General features: G+C 38.1%; 1 protein-coding gene across 1 annotated transcript in view; it reads right to left on the reverse strand.

Moving 5' to 3' along the window:
* LOC122797773 (microtubule-actin cross-linking factor 1-like) overlaps positions 1-18,466 on the reverse strand; it is an 899,011-nt gene that overhangs the window by 33,750 nt on the left and 846,795 nt on the right. Inside the window, exon 36 of the mRNA XM_044066295.1 lies at positions 11,069-11,186. Coding sequence (XP_043922230.1) covers positions 11,069-11,186 — 118 coding nt within the window. The remainder of the gene's footprint in view (positions 1-11,068; positions 11,187-18,466) is intronic.

Here is an 18,466-nt window from a genome sequence, read left to right on the forward strand (position 1 = left end):
GACTGGATAAGCAGTTCACACAAAAAAAAAAAAAAAACAATGGGAGGATATATGTACGTCTCCCAAATATGCAACAAAATCTAGAAGATTTAGGATTTCTGACTGGAAATGTTTACGTATATATTTTTATACCACAAGTAGACTCCAAAGAATTTTAACTCAGGCAGACAGAAAATGTTGGAGGTGTGAAGGGGAAGAAAGAGGTAATTGGGAACATATTTTCTGGAAGTGTGATGAGTTGGCAGACTTTAAGGATTTCCTGTGGGATGCACTGTCGGAGATGTTGGGTGGGCAGGTTGGTCTGATGAGGGAAATGATTTTTCTGAGCTATGATACAGAATCAGAATTGTCTAGACATGGTAAGGCCTTGCTGTGTCTAATAATGGTGGCTGCCAAAAAAGGAATTACTAGAAAATGGAAATCAAAATCTAAACCAACTATACTGGAAGTAGTGAATATAGTAACAGAGATAAAACAACTGGAATTGAGATCTTCAGAAAGGGATAGGATCAAACTACATAGAAAAAAAATGGGAATTGTGGGAACAATACATACAAGGGAGGAATGAGGTTTAAAAAGGCAACAGGACTTAAATGAGCTATGTAATGTCTGAGTGAGAACAATTGGGTAGATTATAAGTGATGTATAATGTTTGCAACTGAAAGTGCGTCAGTATGGTTTGCGATGTAAAATGCTTGCAACTAGGATTGTGTTGGTGTGGCTTGTTTTCATTTATATAAATGCATGATTGCCTATGTAGTAAGTGATAGCTTATTAAAGATGTTTTTTGTTTAAAAAAAGGGCAGGACGTGAATAATTTAAGTAATATCGCTTAGGTTATTTGATATATAGCAATATATGTGGAGTATAATGTTTATGTTAATATAGTTTGATTACTTTTATATGAATGTAAATTTGCTTATGTCACAAGTGATAATTCAATAAAGGTCTTTGGAAACTTTTAAAAAAATGAAGATCTGTTATACTTTGTGTGATTCTCATTATTAACAGCAACATTAATACAGCACATATTCATAATCTGCTATAAAAAGAAAATACACCTCCTTGTTTACTGGTCACTTATTAGGGTCAGCAAATAGTCTTAACTTGTGCACTGAGATGTCCTGGGAAATGCATAAATGCTCCCCAATGAAAATAGTAAGACAACAGAACTTCTCCCTAAATCTTGTCTCTCTGTGAAGAACAAGTTTTAAATCAACATGCATTTTCTGCACAATAAGCAAAACTATCCTGTAAACAAATAAACAAGCAAAATGAGGGATATCCTGGAAAAAAATCAGGTATTCCCATTGACAGGTTTTTGCATCAACAGGCATTTACTGACCAATATGTACAACATGGTCATGGGCATCAGGGAAGTTTGGCAGAATCACCTTATACTCATTTTAAATCAACATGGATTTTCAGAACATTGAAAAATACAAAACTAAAGAAGCAAAATCAGGGACAGTTATACAACAAATGATCAGTGCAGACACACACCTCATAGTTGTAATCATCTGTACTAACTGCAAAGCAGATACTCCTTTTTTAATAAGCTAATTTATTTAAAGTGTTTTTGTTTTGTTACCATATTTCTTATGAAGTTTTAGTCTCATGTTGTGACTGAAGGGGGTATCTAACTCATGTATGTCCATACTTACAAAACTATTATTGAATTCCATTCATATTACATGACAATTTACTCAGTGCCAGGTTTTCTTGCCTCATTAAATTATATTTATACAAATATTTCCTGTATGTGGAAAAAGCCATAATCTCTTTCAAGTTTCTCAAACAACAATGCAGCCTTATTTTTTGGTGGAATAAAAACAGAGTTCTGCATTTTATATTTCTATTAAAATTGTGATGTTTATCTTTGAAAAATCAAATTCAGTTTACAAAAATATAAATATAAATCAAAACAACTTTGTTCACATTAACGTCTGGTTAAACCCTTCATTTAACTTCACCACCATGTCCATATATCAATCCAAAGTCACCCCCTACAGTAACCTAACATCCCTCCGCTCCTCCAACAGAATGCTAGTACAAACTGCTAAAGCCAACAATTCAGCTGACGAATCATTATTCTCCAACTCTGCTGGTAAAAACTGGAACTTACTCCTGTGGAACTTACTTTATCCTCCTTATCCCAATTCAAAATATCCCTAAAGAAACACCTAAAAACACATTGGCTTTGTCCATGTTTAAACCCTGACTAACCCCATTCAAAACATAAATCATATATGAGAAACATCCTAGAAGAATAATACTCTGAACCTTTAACTATCCAGATTTAATATGCTTCTCATCTACTGATAAGATTTAATATAAGGATGATATGTGTGCTAGCCATTCTAAGGCTATTTGATCCCCTTTTAATATGTACTCTCTATTTGCCTTCTCAACTATCAACTTCCAACCTTTTCTTGTTTGACCTCTTGAAAACAAAATGTTTAAATATTTCATTAAATAAATAACAATGTTGTTATATTTCAATATAAGCATGCATGTGTATTTACACTTGTTATATACATGTGGAGCTTTTCTCCCTGGGCTTCCACTGAAAATGGACATGTATCCAGTTGGACTCTCCCGGTTAACAAACGTAAAATAAAAATAAATAAATAAATAAGTCAACAAGCTCTTTTTCTGAGCTAAAAATATAGTCCATTTTCTCACACCCTACTTGAAGAGCAGCCATAGGAAAAGAAGATGTTCTTCATCAGCTCAAATGCAGGCTACCAATCATTGCTACTACTTATAAAAAGAATCTAACATCAGTACAATACACTTACAATAACTTCTACAGATTCATAATCCTCTCACCAAGAAAGATAATGGCTTAGAAATGTTATACAGGCACTGCAGTTTTGAGTATGTATACATGTTAAGGCAGTACATATAGCCATAGAGTGTGTAGCACTAGATAAACACTGACTGCTCTTGCTGTGTCAGTTATGTTTCTGCTTCAGCACTATATTAAATGCATGATGGTCTAGTTTCTGCTAGAACACTATATTAAATGCATGGTGGTATGTTTTTTGCCGCAGCACTATATTAAATGCATGGCAGTATGATTTCTGTTGCAGCACTATATAAAGTGCATAGTGGTATGGTTTCTGCTGTAGCACTATATTACATGCATGTCGGTATGGTTTTTGCTGCAACACTATATTAAGTGCATGGTGGTATGGTTTCAGCTGTAGCACTATATTAAATGGACTATGGTATGGTTTATGCTGCAGCACTATATTAAATGCATGGTGGTATGGTTTCTGCTGCAGTACTATATTAAATGCAAGGTGGTATGATTTCTGCTGCAACACTATAATGCATGCATGGCAGTATGGTTTCTGCTGCAGCACTATATAAAATGAATAGTGGGAAGGTTTCTGTTGCAGCACTATATTAAATATATGGTGGTATGGTTTCTGCTGCAGCACTATATTAAATGCATGGTGGTATGGTTTCTGCTGCAGCACTATATTAAATGCATGGTGATATGGTTTCTGCTGCAACACTATATTAAATGCATAACAGTATGATACTGATGCAAAACTATATTAAATACATGGAGGTATGGTTTCTGCTGCAGCACTATATTAAGTGCATGGTGGTATGGTTTCTGCTGCAGCACTATATTAAATGCACGGTGGTATGGTTTCTGTTGCAGCACTATATCAAATATATGGTGGTATGGTTTATGCTGCAGTACTATATTAAATGCACAGTGGTATGGTTTCTGTTGCAGCACTATATTAAATATATGATGGTATGGTTTCTGCTGCAGCACTATATTAAATGCACTTTTGTATGGTTTCTGCTGCAGCACTACATTAAGTACATGGCTGTATGGTTTTTACTGCAACACTATATTAAATGAGTGGTGGTATGGTTTCTGCTGCAGCACCATATTAAATGCATGGCTGTATGGTTTCTGCTGCAGCACTATATTAAGTGCATGGTAGTATGGTTTCTGCTGCAGCACTATATTAAATGCATGGTGTTATGGTTTCTGCTGCAGTACTATATTAAATGTAAGGTGGTATGGTTTCTGCTGCAACACTATATTAAATGCATGAGGTATGGTTTCTGTTCCAGCACTATATTAAGTGCATGGTGGTATGGTTTCTGCTGCAGCACTATATTAAATGCATGGGGGTATGGTTTCTGCTGCAGCACTATATTAAATGCATGGTTGTATGGTTTCTGTTGCAGCACTATATTAAATATATGGTGGTATGGCTTCTGCTGCAGCACTATATTAAATGAACTGTGGTATGATTTATGCTTCAGCACCATAGTAAATGCATGGCTGTATGGTTTCTGCTGCAGCACTATATTAAGTGCATGGTGGTATGGTTTCTGCTGCAGCACTATATTAAATGCATGGTGGTATGGTTGCTGTTGCAGCACTATATTAAATGCATGGTGTTATGGTTTCTGCTGCAGTAATATAGTAAATGGAAGGTGGTATGGTTTCTGCTGCAACACTATATTAAATGGACTGTGGTATGGTTTCACTATATTAAATGCATGGCAGTATGGTTTCTGTTGCAGCACTATATAAAGTGCATAGTGGTATGGTTTCTGTTGCAGCACAATATTAAATGCATGGTGATATGGTTTTTGCTGCAACACTATATTAAGTGCATGGTGGTATGTTTTCTGCTGCAGCACTATATTAAATGCATGGTGGTATGGTTTCTGCTGCAGTACTATATTAAATGCAAGGTGGTATGTTTTCTGCTGCAATACTATATTACATGCATGGTGGTATGGTTTCTGCTGCAGCACTATATAAAGTGCATAGTGGGATGGTTTCTGCTGCAGCACTATATTAAATGCATGGTGGTATGGTTTCTGCTGCAGCACTATATTAAATGCATGGAGGTATGGTTTCTGCTGAAACACTATATTAAATGCATAGCAGTATGATTCTGCTGCAGCACTATATTAAATACATGGAGGTACGGTTTCTGCTGCAGCACTATATTAAGTGCTTGGTGGTATGGTTTCTGCTGCAGCACTATATTAAATGCATGGTGGTATGGTTTCTGTTGCAGCACTATACTAAATATATGGTGGTATGGTTTCTGCTGCAGCACTATATTAAATGCACGGTGGTATGGTTTCTGCTGCAGCACTATATTAAATATATGGTGGTATGGTTTCTGCTGCAGCACTAAATTAAATGCACTGTGGTATGGTTTGTGCTACAGCATTATATTAAATATGCTGTGGTATGGTTTCTGCTGCAGCACTACATTAAATACATGGCTGTATGGTTTCTACTGCAACACTATTTTAAATGTGTGGTGGTATGGTTTCTGCTGCAGCACCATATTAAATGCATGGCTGTATGGTTTCTGCTGCAGCACTATATTAAGTGCATGGTGATATGGTTTCTGCTGCAGCACTAGATTAAATGTACGGTGGTATGGTTTCTGTTACAGCACTATATTAAATGCATGATGGTATGGTTTCTGCTGCAGTACTATATTAAATGCAAGGTGGTATGGTTTCTGCTGCAACACTATATTAAATGCATGAGGTATGGTTTCTGTTCCAGCACTATATTAAGTGCATGGTGGTATGGTTTCTGCTGCAACACTATATTAAATGCATGGGGGCTTGGTTTCTGCTGCAGCACTATATTAAATGCATGGTGGTATGGTTTCCGTTGCAGTACTATATTAAATATATGGTGATATGGCTTCTGCTGCAGCACTATATTAAATGGACTGTGGTATGGTTTATGCTGCAGCACCATAGTAAATGCATGGTTGTATGGTTTCTGCTGCAGCACTATATTAAGTGCATGGTGGTATGGTTTCTGGTGCAGCACTATATTAAATGCATGGTGGTATGGTTGCTGTTGCAGCACTATATTAAATGCATGGTGTTATGGTTTCTGCTGCAGTAATATAGTAAATGCAAGGTGGTATGGTTTCTGCTGCAACACTATATTAAATGCATGGGGGTATGGTTTCTTTTCCAGCACTATATTAAATGCATGGTGGTATGGTTTCTGCTGCAGCACTATATTATATATATGGTGGTATGGTTTCTGCTGCAGCACTATATTAAGTGCATAGTGGTATGATTTCTGCTGCAGCACTATATTAAATGCACTGTGGTATGGTTTCTGCTGCAACACTACATTAAGGACATGGCTGTATGGTTTCTACTGCAACACTATATTAAATGTGTGGTGGTATGGTTTCTGCTGAAGCACCATATTAAATGCATGGCTGTATGGTTTCTGCTGCAGAATTATATTAAGTGCATGGTGGTATGGTTTCTGCTGCAGCACTATATTAAATGCATGGTGGTATGGTTTCTGTTGCAGCACTATATTAAATGCATGGTGGTATGGTTTCTGTTGCAACAGTATATTAAATGCATGGGGGTATGGTTTTTGTTCCAGTACTATATTAAGTGCATGGTGATATGGTTTCTGCTGCAGAACTATATTAAATGCATGGGGGTATGGTTTCTGCTGCAGCACTATATTAAATGCATGGTGGTATGGTTTCTATTGCAGCACTATATTAAATATATGGTGGTATGGTTTCTGCTGCAGCACTATATTAAATGGACTGTGGTATGGTTTATACTGCAGCACTATATTAAATGCATGGGGTTATGGTTTCTGCTGCAGCACTATATTCAGTGCATGGTGGTATGATTTCTGCTGCAGCACTATAGTAAATGTACGGTGGTATGGTTTCTGTTGCAGCACTATATTAAATATATGGTGGTATGTTTTCTGCTGCAGCACTATATTAAATGCACGGTGGTATAGTTTCTGTTGCAGCACTATATTAAATATATGGTGGTATGGTTTCTGCTGCAGCACTAAATTAAATGCACTGTGGTATGGTTTCTGCTGCAGCACTATATTAAATACGCTGTGGTATGGTTTCTGCTGCAGCACTACATTAAATACATGGCTGTATGGTTTCTACTGCAACACTATTTTAAATGTGTGGTGGTATGGTTTCTGCTGCAGCACCATATTAAATACATGGCTGCATGGTTTCTGCTGCAGCACTATATTAAGTGCATGGTGGTATGGTTTCTGCTGCAGCACTAGATTAAATGTACAGTGGTATGGTTTCTGTTGCAGCACTATATTAAATGCATGGTGGTATGGTTTCTGCTGCAGTACTATATTAAATGCAAGGTGGTATGGTTTCTGCTGCAGCACTATATTAAATATATGGTGGTATGGTTTATGCTGCAGCACTATATTAAGTGCATGGTGGTATGGTTTCTGCTGCAGCACTATACTAAACGCATGTGGTATGGTTTCTGCTGCAGCACTATATTAAATGCATTGTGGTATGGTTTCTGTTGTAGCACTATATTAAATATATGGTGGTATGGTTTCTGCTGCAGCACTATATTAAATGGACTGCGGTATGGTTTATGCTGCAGCACTATATTAAATGCATGGTGGCATGGGTTATTCTGCAGTACTATACTAAATGCAAGGTGGTATGGTTTCTGCTGCAACACTATATTACATGCATGGCAGTATGGTTTCTGCTGCAGCACTATATAAAGTACATAGTGGGATGGTTTCTGCTGCAGCACTATATTAAATACATGGCGGTATGGTTTGTGCTGCAACACTATATTAAATACATGGAGGTACGGTTTCTGCTGCAGCACTATATTAAGTGCATGGTGGTATGGTTTTTGCTGCAGCACTATATTAAATGCATGGTGGTATGGTTTCCGTTGCAGCACTATATTAAATATATGGTGGTATGGTGTCTGCTGCAGCACTATATTAAATGCACGATGATATGGTTTCTGCTGCAGAACCATATTAAATATATGGTGGTATGGTTTCTGCTGCAGCACTATATTAAATGTGCTGTGGTATGGTTTCTGCTACAACACTATATTAAATGCACTGTGGTATGGTTTCTGCTGAAGCACTACATTAAATACATGGCTGTATGGTTTCTACTGCAACTTTATATTAAATGTGTGGTGGTATGGTTTCTGCTGCAGCACCATATTAAGTGCATGGTGGTATGGTTTCTGCTGCATCACTATATTAAAAGCACGGTGGTATGGTTTCTGTTGCAGCACTATATTAAATGCATGGTGGTATGGTTTCTGCTGCAGTACTATATTAAATGCAAGGTGGTATGGTTTCTGCTGCAACACTATATTAAATGCATGGGGGTATGGCTTCTATTGCAGCACTATATTAAATGCATGGTGGTATGGTTTCTGCTGCAGCACTATATTAAATATGTGGTGGTATGGTTTCTGCTGCAGCACTATATTTGGTGCATGGTGGCATGATTTCTGCTGCAGTACTATATTAAATGCATGGGTTATGGTTTCTGCTGCAGCACTATATTAACTGCATGGTGGTATGGTTTCTGTTGCAGCACTATATTAAATATATGGTGGTATGGTTTCTGCTGCAGCACTATATTAAATTGACTGTGGTATGGTTTATGCTGCAGCACTATATCAAATGCATGGTGGTATGGTTTCTGCTACAGTACTATATTAAATGCAAGGTGGTATGGTTTCTGCTACAACACTACATTTAATGCTTTGGGGTATGGTTTCTGTTGCAGCACTATATTAAATGCATGGTGGTATGGTTTCTGCTGCAGCAGTATATCAAATGTATGGTGGCATGGTTTCTGCTGCAGCACTATATTAAGTGCATGGTGGTATGGTTTCTGCGGCAGCACTATATTAAATGCACGGTGGCATGGTTTATTCTGCAGCACTATATTAAATACATGGTGGCATGGTTTCTGCTGCAGCAGTATATTAAATACATGGTGGTATGCCTCATATTTTTTACTTTATGGAGAGTATTCTTATCATGGCATCTGATGGCTGGGACTATGACTGACAATACATATGCATTCTTTAGAAACTGTGCACTCTACTGGTGCTAGTAAAACACATGCCCTAAGCATGTTATTCAACGTGCTGCTGCCATGCCATTTATTTTCTGTAAGGTGGTACTAATATTAGGACATGTGGAATGTTTATGCTTGTGTAGCACATCCCATGGCATGGCAACAATGGCCTTTGAAACCATCATCATTTGGCCAGTGGCAGACCGGCAATATTACTACATTGCCATGCTCTGGTTTTGACACCACATCCTGGGCTTGGTACTACACCATATTGATATTTAGGTACTTAACATATCTGTTCACTTTTACATGTACCATGAATGCTGCTACTGTGGACTCCTCTGTGGCTGACATCAGGTTAGACATTACAAGCCATCTTGATCAGAGGTCTGAGAATGCATAAGAGCATGCTTATCAGAAACACTACGGCAAAGCTGGTTCCATATCTTGTTATCCATGAATGTGTTTAGGATCCTGTATTTCAATGACTTATACACACCTAATGTGTCTCCTGTTGTGCCCTCTCTGGGTGTATGGAACATCCTGGTAGCTCTTACACCTATAGCTGTGTACACTTTAATTTCTATCAGTTTAGACACACCCAGTATGTCCCCTGTCACATCTTCTGTAGGTGTCTGGAACATCCTGGTAGGTCTTAAACATATAGCTGTGTATACTTTGATTTCTAATAGTACAGATTATATATGGAAACCCTGTGTGGCCATGTCAATGTTTCACTGTTAACCCTGTAGCAATCCATTATTTCTCACTTAGTCAGCATCCTGCAGACTGCCCTTAGCCTGAAGGCCTGCCTTTTCTGTTGTCATTGTCCTCAGTGTACTATTGTACAGATGATGTTATTTATGGCTGCGGGTACACATCTTCTTTTCCTTCTCTCAGCATGCTGCTCTTACATAGGCATAACTGGTAGAATTAATTTTGTATTGATCATGGTACTTTTTTAATATTGATCATGGTACTTTTTTAATAACTCCTGCATGTCGGTGTGCTCATCACCTAAGCTCAGTTTTCCATGACTTGGAAATCTGTTGCATGGCCTTATTCTGAAAGTCAGTCCTTGGTTTTAAGTAATCAAAAGATTAGACTTTGGAAGGCTATCCAAGATGGACTAGCCTATACAGATAGATATGTGTGTCTGTGTGTATGTATGTGTATGTGTATAAATGATACATACAAGTGTTGGTAAATAAAATTATTTACTTTAGCCTTGTGCTTTTAAAAGTCACATTTGCTGTACTATTGCATGTAAATATTCAATGCATAAAAAGACTGACTACTATACTAGATAGAATTTACTGAATGATGAAAAAACATCAACAAAACAGTTTACTAAATATTTCTATTATTTGTATTTGTGATATGAATCACTGCTGCATATTACAGATGGTTCTCCCGTTCGATTCTTGGCTGGAGTGCCTTCTGTGTGGAGTCTGCATGTCCTCCCCACGGTCGAGTGGTGTTCGAAAGACATGCGTGAATTGGCGTGCCTTCGTTGAAGGTTGGGCATTGGGCTGGCACCTCGGCACCATAAAAATCGACTGCCAATCATTAGCGGACCGGAGTTCCGCTGTGGTGACCCCTAACCGGGAAAAGCCGAAAGTAAACATCTATTACTGTGTATAAAATGTAATTGTCGTGATTTATATTATAGAGTTATTTCACAAAAGGGTAGTGTAATTGAAAATGTTGGAGTAACTTAAATTCTGGGTCTTGCCAATGGGAAAAAACAAACAAACAAAAACTTGCCAATGGAAAAATAAATAACAGCTTCAGATTAGTTTAGTGAGGCAACTAAATGACAAGAGAATATTAGTCACATGTTGTTACCTACAACAGTGGCCAGAACATTTTGAAATTACTACTTCTTGTTCCACTCTGGTTCTAAAACTGTCTGAAGGATCTCTGATGTTACATAGGCGTCACTGATGACAATGGTTTCTTTGATTAGTTACTGATGTAAGCTCTGTTTTGTTATTTGTATTAAATGCATATGACTTTTAAATGACAGCTCATTTCAGATGGAACCGTATCAAATTTAAATTAAACCTACAAAACTGACAGTGCCTCACAATGTTTCTAAAGCTGAACTCACAATTATTTGTAATCAAAACTTTTTCAACAGCTTTTCATACCTCTGCAAGGGTCGTTCTTGACCAAGAATTCATCCAAGGCGATCCAGCCACCTCCAACACGTACCATTAGTGTACTCCGCAGGATCCGGACCATCCGCAGCTGTTGTGAATCTCCAAACTGAAAAAAAAAGAAAAATGATAAAATTAGAACTATTTAGATCCAAGTCTTACTGAGTTTAGCCACAGATGTCTTAACTTCTACCAAATGGTTACTCTTATATAAATCCTAATGGAGCTTAACAGAGATGTTTAGTGTAAAGCGGTCTACATATTTAGCAACCATATAGAACAGCTAGAATAATGTGATTATTTTTATTTTCAAAGCATAAACAGGAATTGTCTGCTTGTTCATCATCAGCATCCAGGGGAAAACTGATACTGGGGCAGTATGTATCCCAGCAAGGAAAGTTAACCTTGAAGGTGCTGTACTGTGCATGTGGTTTTCACTCTTAAGTATGGTTTAAGTCACCTGTGCATCTTTCCTTTTTTCCTGACCTCATCTCTTATTCAAGCTTTATCACTTTTTATATTTTGCTCAGGGCACAGAAAGATAGTTTGTATTAGTTTGATGCTAAGGTTGACCCATGTGGGCATCAATGACCTGAGATGTACTTCCCTGGACTATATGAAGAGAGACATTGTTAATCTCTCTGAATATGTGTCGCAGACAGGTATGTGCCTTGCATTGAGCAGCATTTTACCTCCAGGGATGATGCCATAGTATGAACAAAAGTCGATTGACTTCAATAATTGGCTTAGTTTATGGTGCCTTTCCAGGGGTATTCAATATTTGTCAGCGTGAGAGGACATGGTTAGCAAACCAAGTTGCTTTGCAAATGATGGTCTTCACCTGTTTCCCCTAGGCTTTCGAATATTAGATAAAATTTTATCAGCCCCCTTAGATCCTCTTTTAGGCAATGCCAAATTGTCAAACCTAGTAACACAGCAAATAAAACCCAAAAAACCTAAGGGTGTTACTGCTCAATACTATGAGCCTAAACAAGAAACTCCACACCCTACAAGCTCTCATCACTGGAGAATATAGACATCTGTTCCATTACCAAGACATGGCTTAAATCCACAGAAAGTACTCTGGCTGTGCAAGGCTTTAGTGCCTTCCCCACATTTAGACCATCAGCTTCATAGAAAGGGATGAAAGGTGGAGGAGTCTCAGTCTACATTAACAAAAAACATAACACTACACTGGATAAACAGGATGATGCCTTGGACTTAATCTGCATGCAAATCACCATAGACAAATTCCCATACCATATCCTAGCAAGCTATTGGTCACCCTCTATGTCCCTAGAATCCCATGACTAGTACCTATACCTTATAGAGACACTTATCGTTATACCAAATACCCTATTCATGGGAGACTTTAACTACCCTTCTACAGACTGGAAAACATAACACTGCCTCATACTCACAAGCACAATATTTTCTGGGCTTTAATAACTCAAGTGCACACACCTACCAGCAGTTCAAACATACTGGACCTGGTACTCATCAATATTGGAGAGGACTACACTCACCCCAGTGCCATGTCTTCACTGGTAAGGTGGATCATAAAGCTGTCTCCTTCAAAAAAAAAAAAAAAAAAAAAAAAAAACTTTGTAACCCCAGCAAACCCTGTAACACTTCCTCTTATCAAGTGGTAGTTTGTCAAAATACAATTTTCCTCCCAACTATGAGTTCACAGCAACCTATGCAGAATTGTTTACAGAGATCCTTTACAACATGTAAATGGCTGTATGGAGGCAGTTGTACCTATTAGAAGTAAGCCTAAAATAAATTCTAAAAAACAAACCACATTGATGGAATCCTAAGCTTAATAGGCTATATAATAAAAGGAAAAAAGCCATGACTAAAATCAGGAAGAGCAACTCCCATAATGATAGGAAGTCTTTAATTAAACTAAAGAAGAAATAAATAGGACTAATTAAGCCCAACAAGGCCAATTATGAGGTCAGGATAGTTTCACAGGTTAAAGGCAAACACAATGCATTCTTCAGATATGTCCAAAACCTCAAAGGCAGCACACATCAGTGTGATGAACTGGTGGTCAATGATGAAAAGAGTGACATTGTGAATTTTCTGCCTGACAAATTAATCTCTAACTTAGTTCCCTACCCCCTCACCTCCCCCATGAAATACCTACTAGTATAACCTCACCAACTAATAGCAGGGAACATGTCCTGGTGGTGCTTGCTAAAGCTAAAAACACAGCCTCAGTTGGCACCGATAATATTCCAGGATGCGTCCTAAATAGCTTGAAACATGACCTATAAGGACCACTTGAGTCACTTCTAAACTATAGCCTCAAAACAGGCTTTTGTACCACAAGAAAGGAATACTGCAATGGTTATCCCACTTCACAAGAGTGGACCAGCAACCGACTCCAGAAACTACAGATTTATCAGTTTGACTAGTCTAATATGCAAAACCATAGAATAAATCATCATGGAAATGATCAACAAAGACACAGGTAACCTTCAGACACCAGATACAATCCAGTTTGGCTTTGTCCCTACTAAACTTGGTGGACTTTTTTTTGTGAAGGTCATCAAGGCAATGGATGAGGGGTACATGGTGCATACCACCTGCCTGGACCTGGCTAAGGCATTCAATACAATACCCCATTTGGATATAGTTGACAAACTCACTGAACTGGGCATGAACCCCTGTATCTCTCACTGGACAGACAGGACCCAGGAAGTCAGGATTGGTGATACCACCTCTAATGAGAGATCAGTCACCACTTGGTACCTCAGGACTCTGTGTTGGGACTGCTGCTATTTAACATTTACATCTCAGAGGTAAAGGCTTATGTCATGAGTTTTTGACCAAGTTTGCAGGTGACTACAAATTGGGAGCTAACAAAGATTCCCCCCCATGAAACAAACATCTTACAAGAGAGTCCAACACAGAAAAATGAGTTTTGTCAAAGCCACAGCTTAAAACTCAATAACCAAGAAATTGAATTATAGTGCCTTTTGGGAAAATTGCCATCCAGGCTAATTACTCCATTAATAAGACACCCCTAAGAGATGACCTGATAGTCAAGGGTCTGGCAACATATGTAGATAGTAATCTGGCCTTTGACCAATATCTGGCCAAGGTAGTAAGAAAATCATTCTATGTTGCCCAACTTATAAGTAAGGGCATGTCATACATGTCCAAGGAAGTCATAGCGCAACTTTATTCAGCACTTATCAGACCAATCATTGAGTATAATTCCCCCTTCAACATGTACCTGACCAGACATATGCAACAGTTGGAATGCCCACAAAGGTTTCTTACCAGGAGAATCCAGGAAGCTCTAACATTATACCCTTGTCTCCTACAGGTTACTGAGAGGTGATCTATGCCTGGCATACAAGGCATCCTCAGATCCAGCTCTGATGGACCTTTTTCACATCTGCAAAATGAACAGCATCAGAACCACTAGCTCTAAGGACTTAAATCTTGTTTGTGACATAAATAAGACATGTTGGAGAGACATATATGTGACTCAGAGGGTTCCCATGCTCTGGAAAAGGCTCCCATTCCACGTGAAACAGAGTCTATTCCTAACCCTGTTTAAGCATAACATTGACCAATGGATGGGAAATCATAAGTTCATCCTGGTCTGGCCTCCATGTCTCTGATAAACAGAGGCAGACAGTAATGTCCAAACTAACATACCCCCCACATAACCTCTAGAAACTTCCTAACTGACATACGTCTTCCTAATTAACGCCCATGATACATAGGGACACAACTGGGGTTTGATTGAAAGGCTGAACTTATAAAGCCCCTGGTGGTCATTAGCCTAGTACATACTTATGAATTTGCCACAGAATTGTTGGTTAAGTGGTGAGCATTGAGACCCTCACCAATTATGGCATAATTGCACAGCCTTTATACCAGGTGAGTAAGTGCTCCAGAGTACCTCCAAGGCCAAAGCCTGGGTAATCATAGCTTACCTGTCAATGCTGCTGATTGGTTGTTGCAGAAATGGCATTGATTGACCTGGACTGAAACCAAGCAATATTCTGAATTTTGATACCGTGGTGGAATAGTAAGGAAAATCCCTATTTTGTGCATACTTTATGTATGTGTGTGTGTGTGTGTGTGTGTGTGTGTGTGTGTGTGTGTGTGTGTGCAATATCACTATGTGAGATGCAAACTAAGAGATTGAATAAAAGTGATACATCATGCTAGTTAAAATATTAGCAACATTGACTGTTACCATATGTTAACTATTACACTATTTTATTAACTTTCCCTAACTAGAGCTGCTGTGGAAATGCAGACAGACTGAGCTCAAATCAATTCCAGTTTCAAATAACTTCAGCAGGAGCCACTAAACAGACATGTAAAACAATAGAATGTCAATGTGGAGAATTGGGATCGTGTAGCAAATCCAGTCCCTAATTCTCTTAATGGATGTCAATAATGAAGAAACAAAGGCTGAGAGAGCACCCATCTAATACTGTTCTAGTCTCACAGAAACAGCCACTAAATAAGCTGGTGTTGCATATTTGTAATGACTGCACCCACAGTGCCCACTGGTGAATGAAGACTGTGTCCAAGTGGTAAGTTAACCCACACCAATTCTTATTCTATTTTTTCCAAAAGATTTCCCATGTGACAGTACTCTCATTCTAGACTTACTCAGCTGGAGTCAAAGTAAGCAATATGTGGAAACAATTTCCTGTAATGTTCATGAATTACCATTGTAGACAGTAACAGTCAAAGTTACAATAATTAAGTGCGTTCTAACACTGAGTATACTGGGAGTGAATGTACATAATGCACAAAGTGGTAAAGGACCACTGTCTTATAGATGGGGACATGGACAACCTGTTCACTGAAAGACTGTACAACTAATAAAGTCCTAACTTTTTCTAACAAAAATTAACTGAAGAAGTGATGCGAGTCCTCACATGGCATGACAAACTAGAGCAGCCTGTGCTACATTATTCTGTGTTTTTGCAGTTATCTTTAAAAAAAAAAGATCATATGACTGTTTCACACTAATAGGCAGGACTAAAAATGTTTACCAAGCCTTTTCATTGGACCTTGTTATTACTGCTTTAATTTTGCAATTTTTTTCACTTCTTTAACAAATTGAGATAGTGTTATCATCAATGGACTAGAAGTTTAATATTGGCCCAGGCTAATGATTCTTTTGAATGTCATTTGCCCTGTCTGCATAATGCACAGAGGATTAATTTAAACAAACAAGCAAAAAAAAAAAAAAAAAAAACAGTAGTACAAGCTTCTGAACTAAACATTAGTCACAACAGTAGTACAAGCTTCTGAACTAAACATTAGTCACAAAATCTGAAATACATTTCTGCTGTGAGTTGCTGTTAAGGCTGTTAGATGTAATGCAGTGAAAAGGCTTTACTCTATTGACATAAACATAATGACATAGCCAAGGCCAAGTTAGGCAGGAGACATTTTACTTTTTTAGATGTAAGTGAGAAAGAGTTGTTTTTGCACTGAAAACAATGGCTGTGTGTATATATTTACTGCATGTTACACAACCAGAAAGTCACTCAGCAGAAATGTGATGTTAATACAAAAGTTAGAGTGCACCGCTATGGAATGGGTTTAGTTTGGAGCTTTTGATATCATTTAGCACATCGCTTTGATCACCTGCTACAAACCTGAATGGAAGCACCATATTGTAAATGTTTAGGCAATGTACTCTGTCTGGCAGTAGCCACTATAGGCATTTCATACTTAGGACAAGCTTTGGGGTTCTGATTTTGCATTTGTTGCTTTGTATGGCTCAAGCTGGAATTCCAGGCTGAAAACTAACACAAAACGGTTTAATGGAGATATCAATACTGGCCAAATGGCGATATCGGTAGTAACAAAAATAGAGCGAAACATAGGTGAACTGTGGTGGTTGGGTATTTTCATTTTATGAAAATGGCAACATTGTAATCCTTAGACATATGATATGAAAATTGTAAATTCTGAAAGATTCTTACCTTGGAAAGTGTTAACCATCAGCAGCTGAAGACAGACATAGTTTTAAAGGCTTTCATTTTTATGTCTATGAACAGTGTGAGATAGCATACTGAACGTTACTGGCTAGCTCTCAGCCATAAACAGATTGATCTACTTCTAACTAACTTACAGCCTGTCTCTTTATTGTGAGTAAAATGACTTTCTGAACCCTTCCAAGAGGACAGTAATACAATAATAAAGTCCGTGATTTACTATGCATATACATTGTGAAACATTAAAGGCGGCAGAGATAGCAACCATAGAAAAACAGCATTGTTTATTATACAATGACCCCCTATTACTATTCGAAAATGTGCACGCTGATTGGCCCAGCCCAACCAGCGTGCAAAACCTTTTTTTTTTACAAATTAAAAAAAAAAAAAAGAAAGAAAACGGAGCAACGGAGACTTTCTTTTCTCCATTGCTTCCGTTTCAAAGCATTGATGTACTGGGTATGCGTGGGAACGCAAGTCCCATACGCATGCTCAGTACATCAAAACGAAGAAGCAGTATACCACAACCGGCAGAAGAACAGTAATCTGCCATTATACAAATACATTATTTAAGAAAAGTAAGTATTTTTTTCTTAAATAATGTCATTGTATAATAGCAATAACTGTCTCTGTGGTTGTGGTATACTGAAGATTTACCCACGGTTGCTTTTGTTTATGGCTTCGCCCTCATGCTTAAACCACACCAACTGTGGGTAAATCTTCAATATACCAGACCATGTCGTCGGTTATTGCTTTATTATATCACAGAACTTAAAAATACAGGTTCTTCTCAAACAAACATCTTACGGCTAACAACAATCTCACAGCCTGTGTCTTCAAAACAATTGCATGGTGCTGCAGTACTGTCTCTTTCATTAAGTCTCTCCCTCTCTGTACTCCTAGACTCCTTTTAACAGGAACAAATACTGCCTTCCTCCTTGTTTTTCCTTCCACTTCACTCTTATTTCACTTCCAGAGCTGCTGTTCTGGATATCACCATCCCCCCTTCATAAGGGGAAAAACAAACTCTTCAGGGACTCTGCTCAGTCATTTTTTATGCAGCTTTAAATGCATAATTATGTAGCCCTACTGTTGCTAACACAGTGCATTCCCTGCCTGCTCTTAAAAAAGAAAAAAAAAAAACGCATTAATCTATGGTAAAATTATTCCTGGTTAAAGCAACACTGCTCATTTGCACCACATTTTCTACAAAGATTTTCTATATTCTGTTTACATCGGTACTGGCACACATTCTCATCACCTGTTTTTTGCCATTTGACAAGATCCACCATAGCATGCTATAGGTGATCCCCCAGCTTAAAGCCAACAGTCTCATGCTCATTGGATGGAATATATGCCCTCAATAGGCCACTCACATTCTGGTGGGTGACACCAA

The sequence above is a fragment of the Protopterus annectens genome, chromosome 3.part1, assembly GCF_019279795.1.
Source record: "Protopterus annectens isolate FY-2018-M chromosome 3.part1, PAN1.0, whole genome shotgun sequence".
NCBI lineage: Eukaryota > Metazoa > Chordata > Ceratodontiformes > Protopteridae > Protopterus > Protopterus annectens.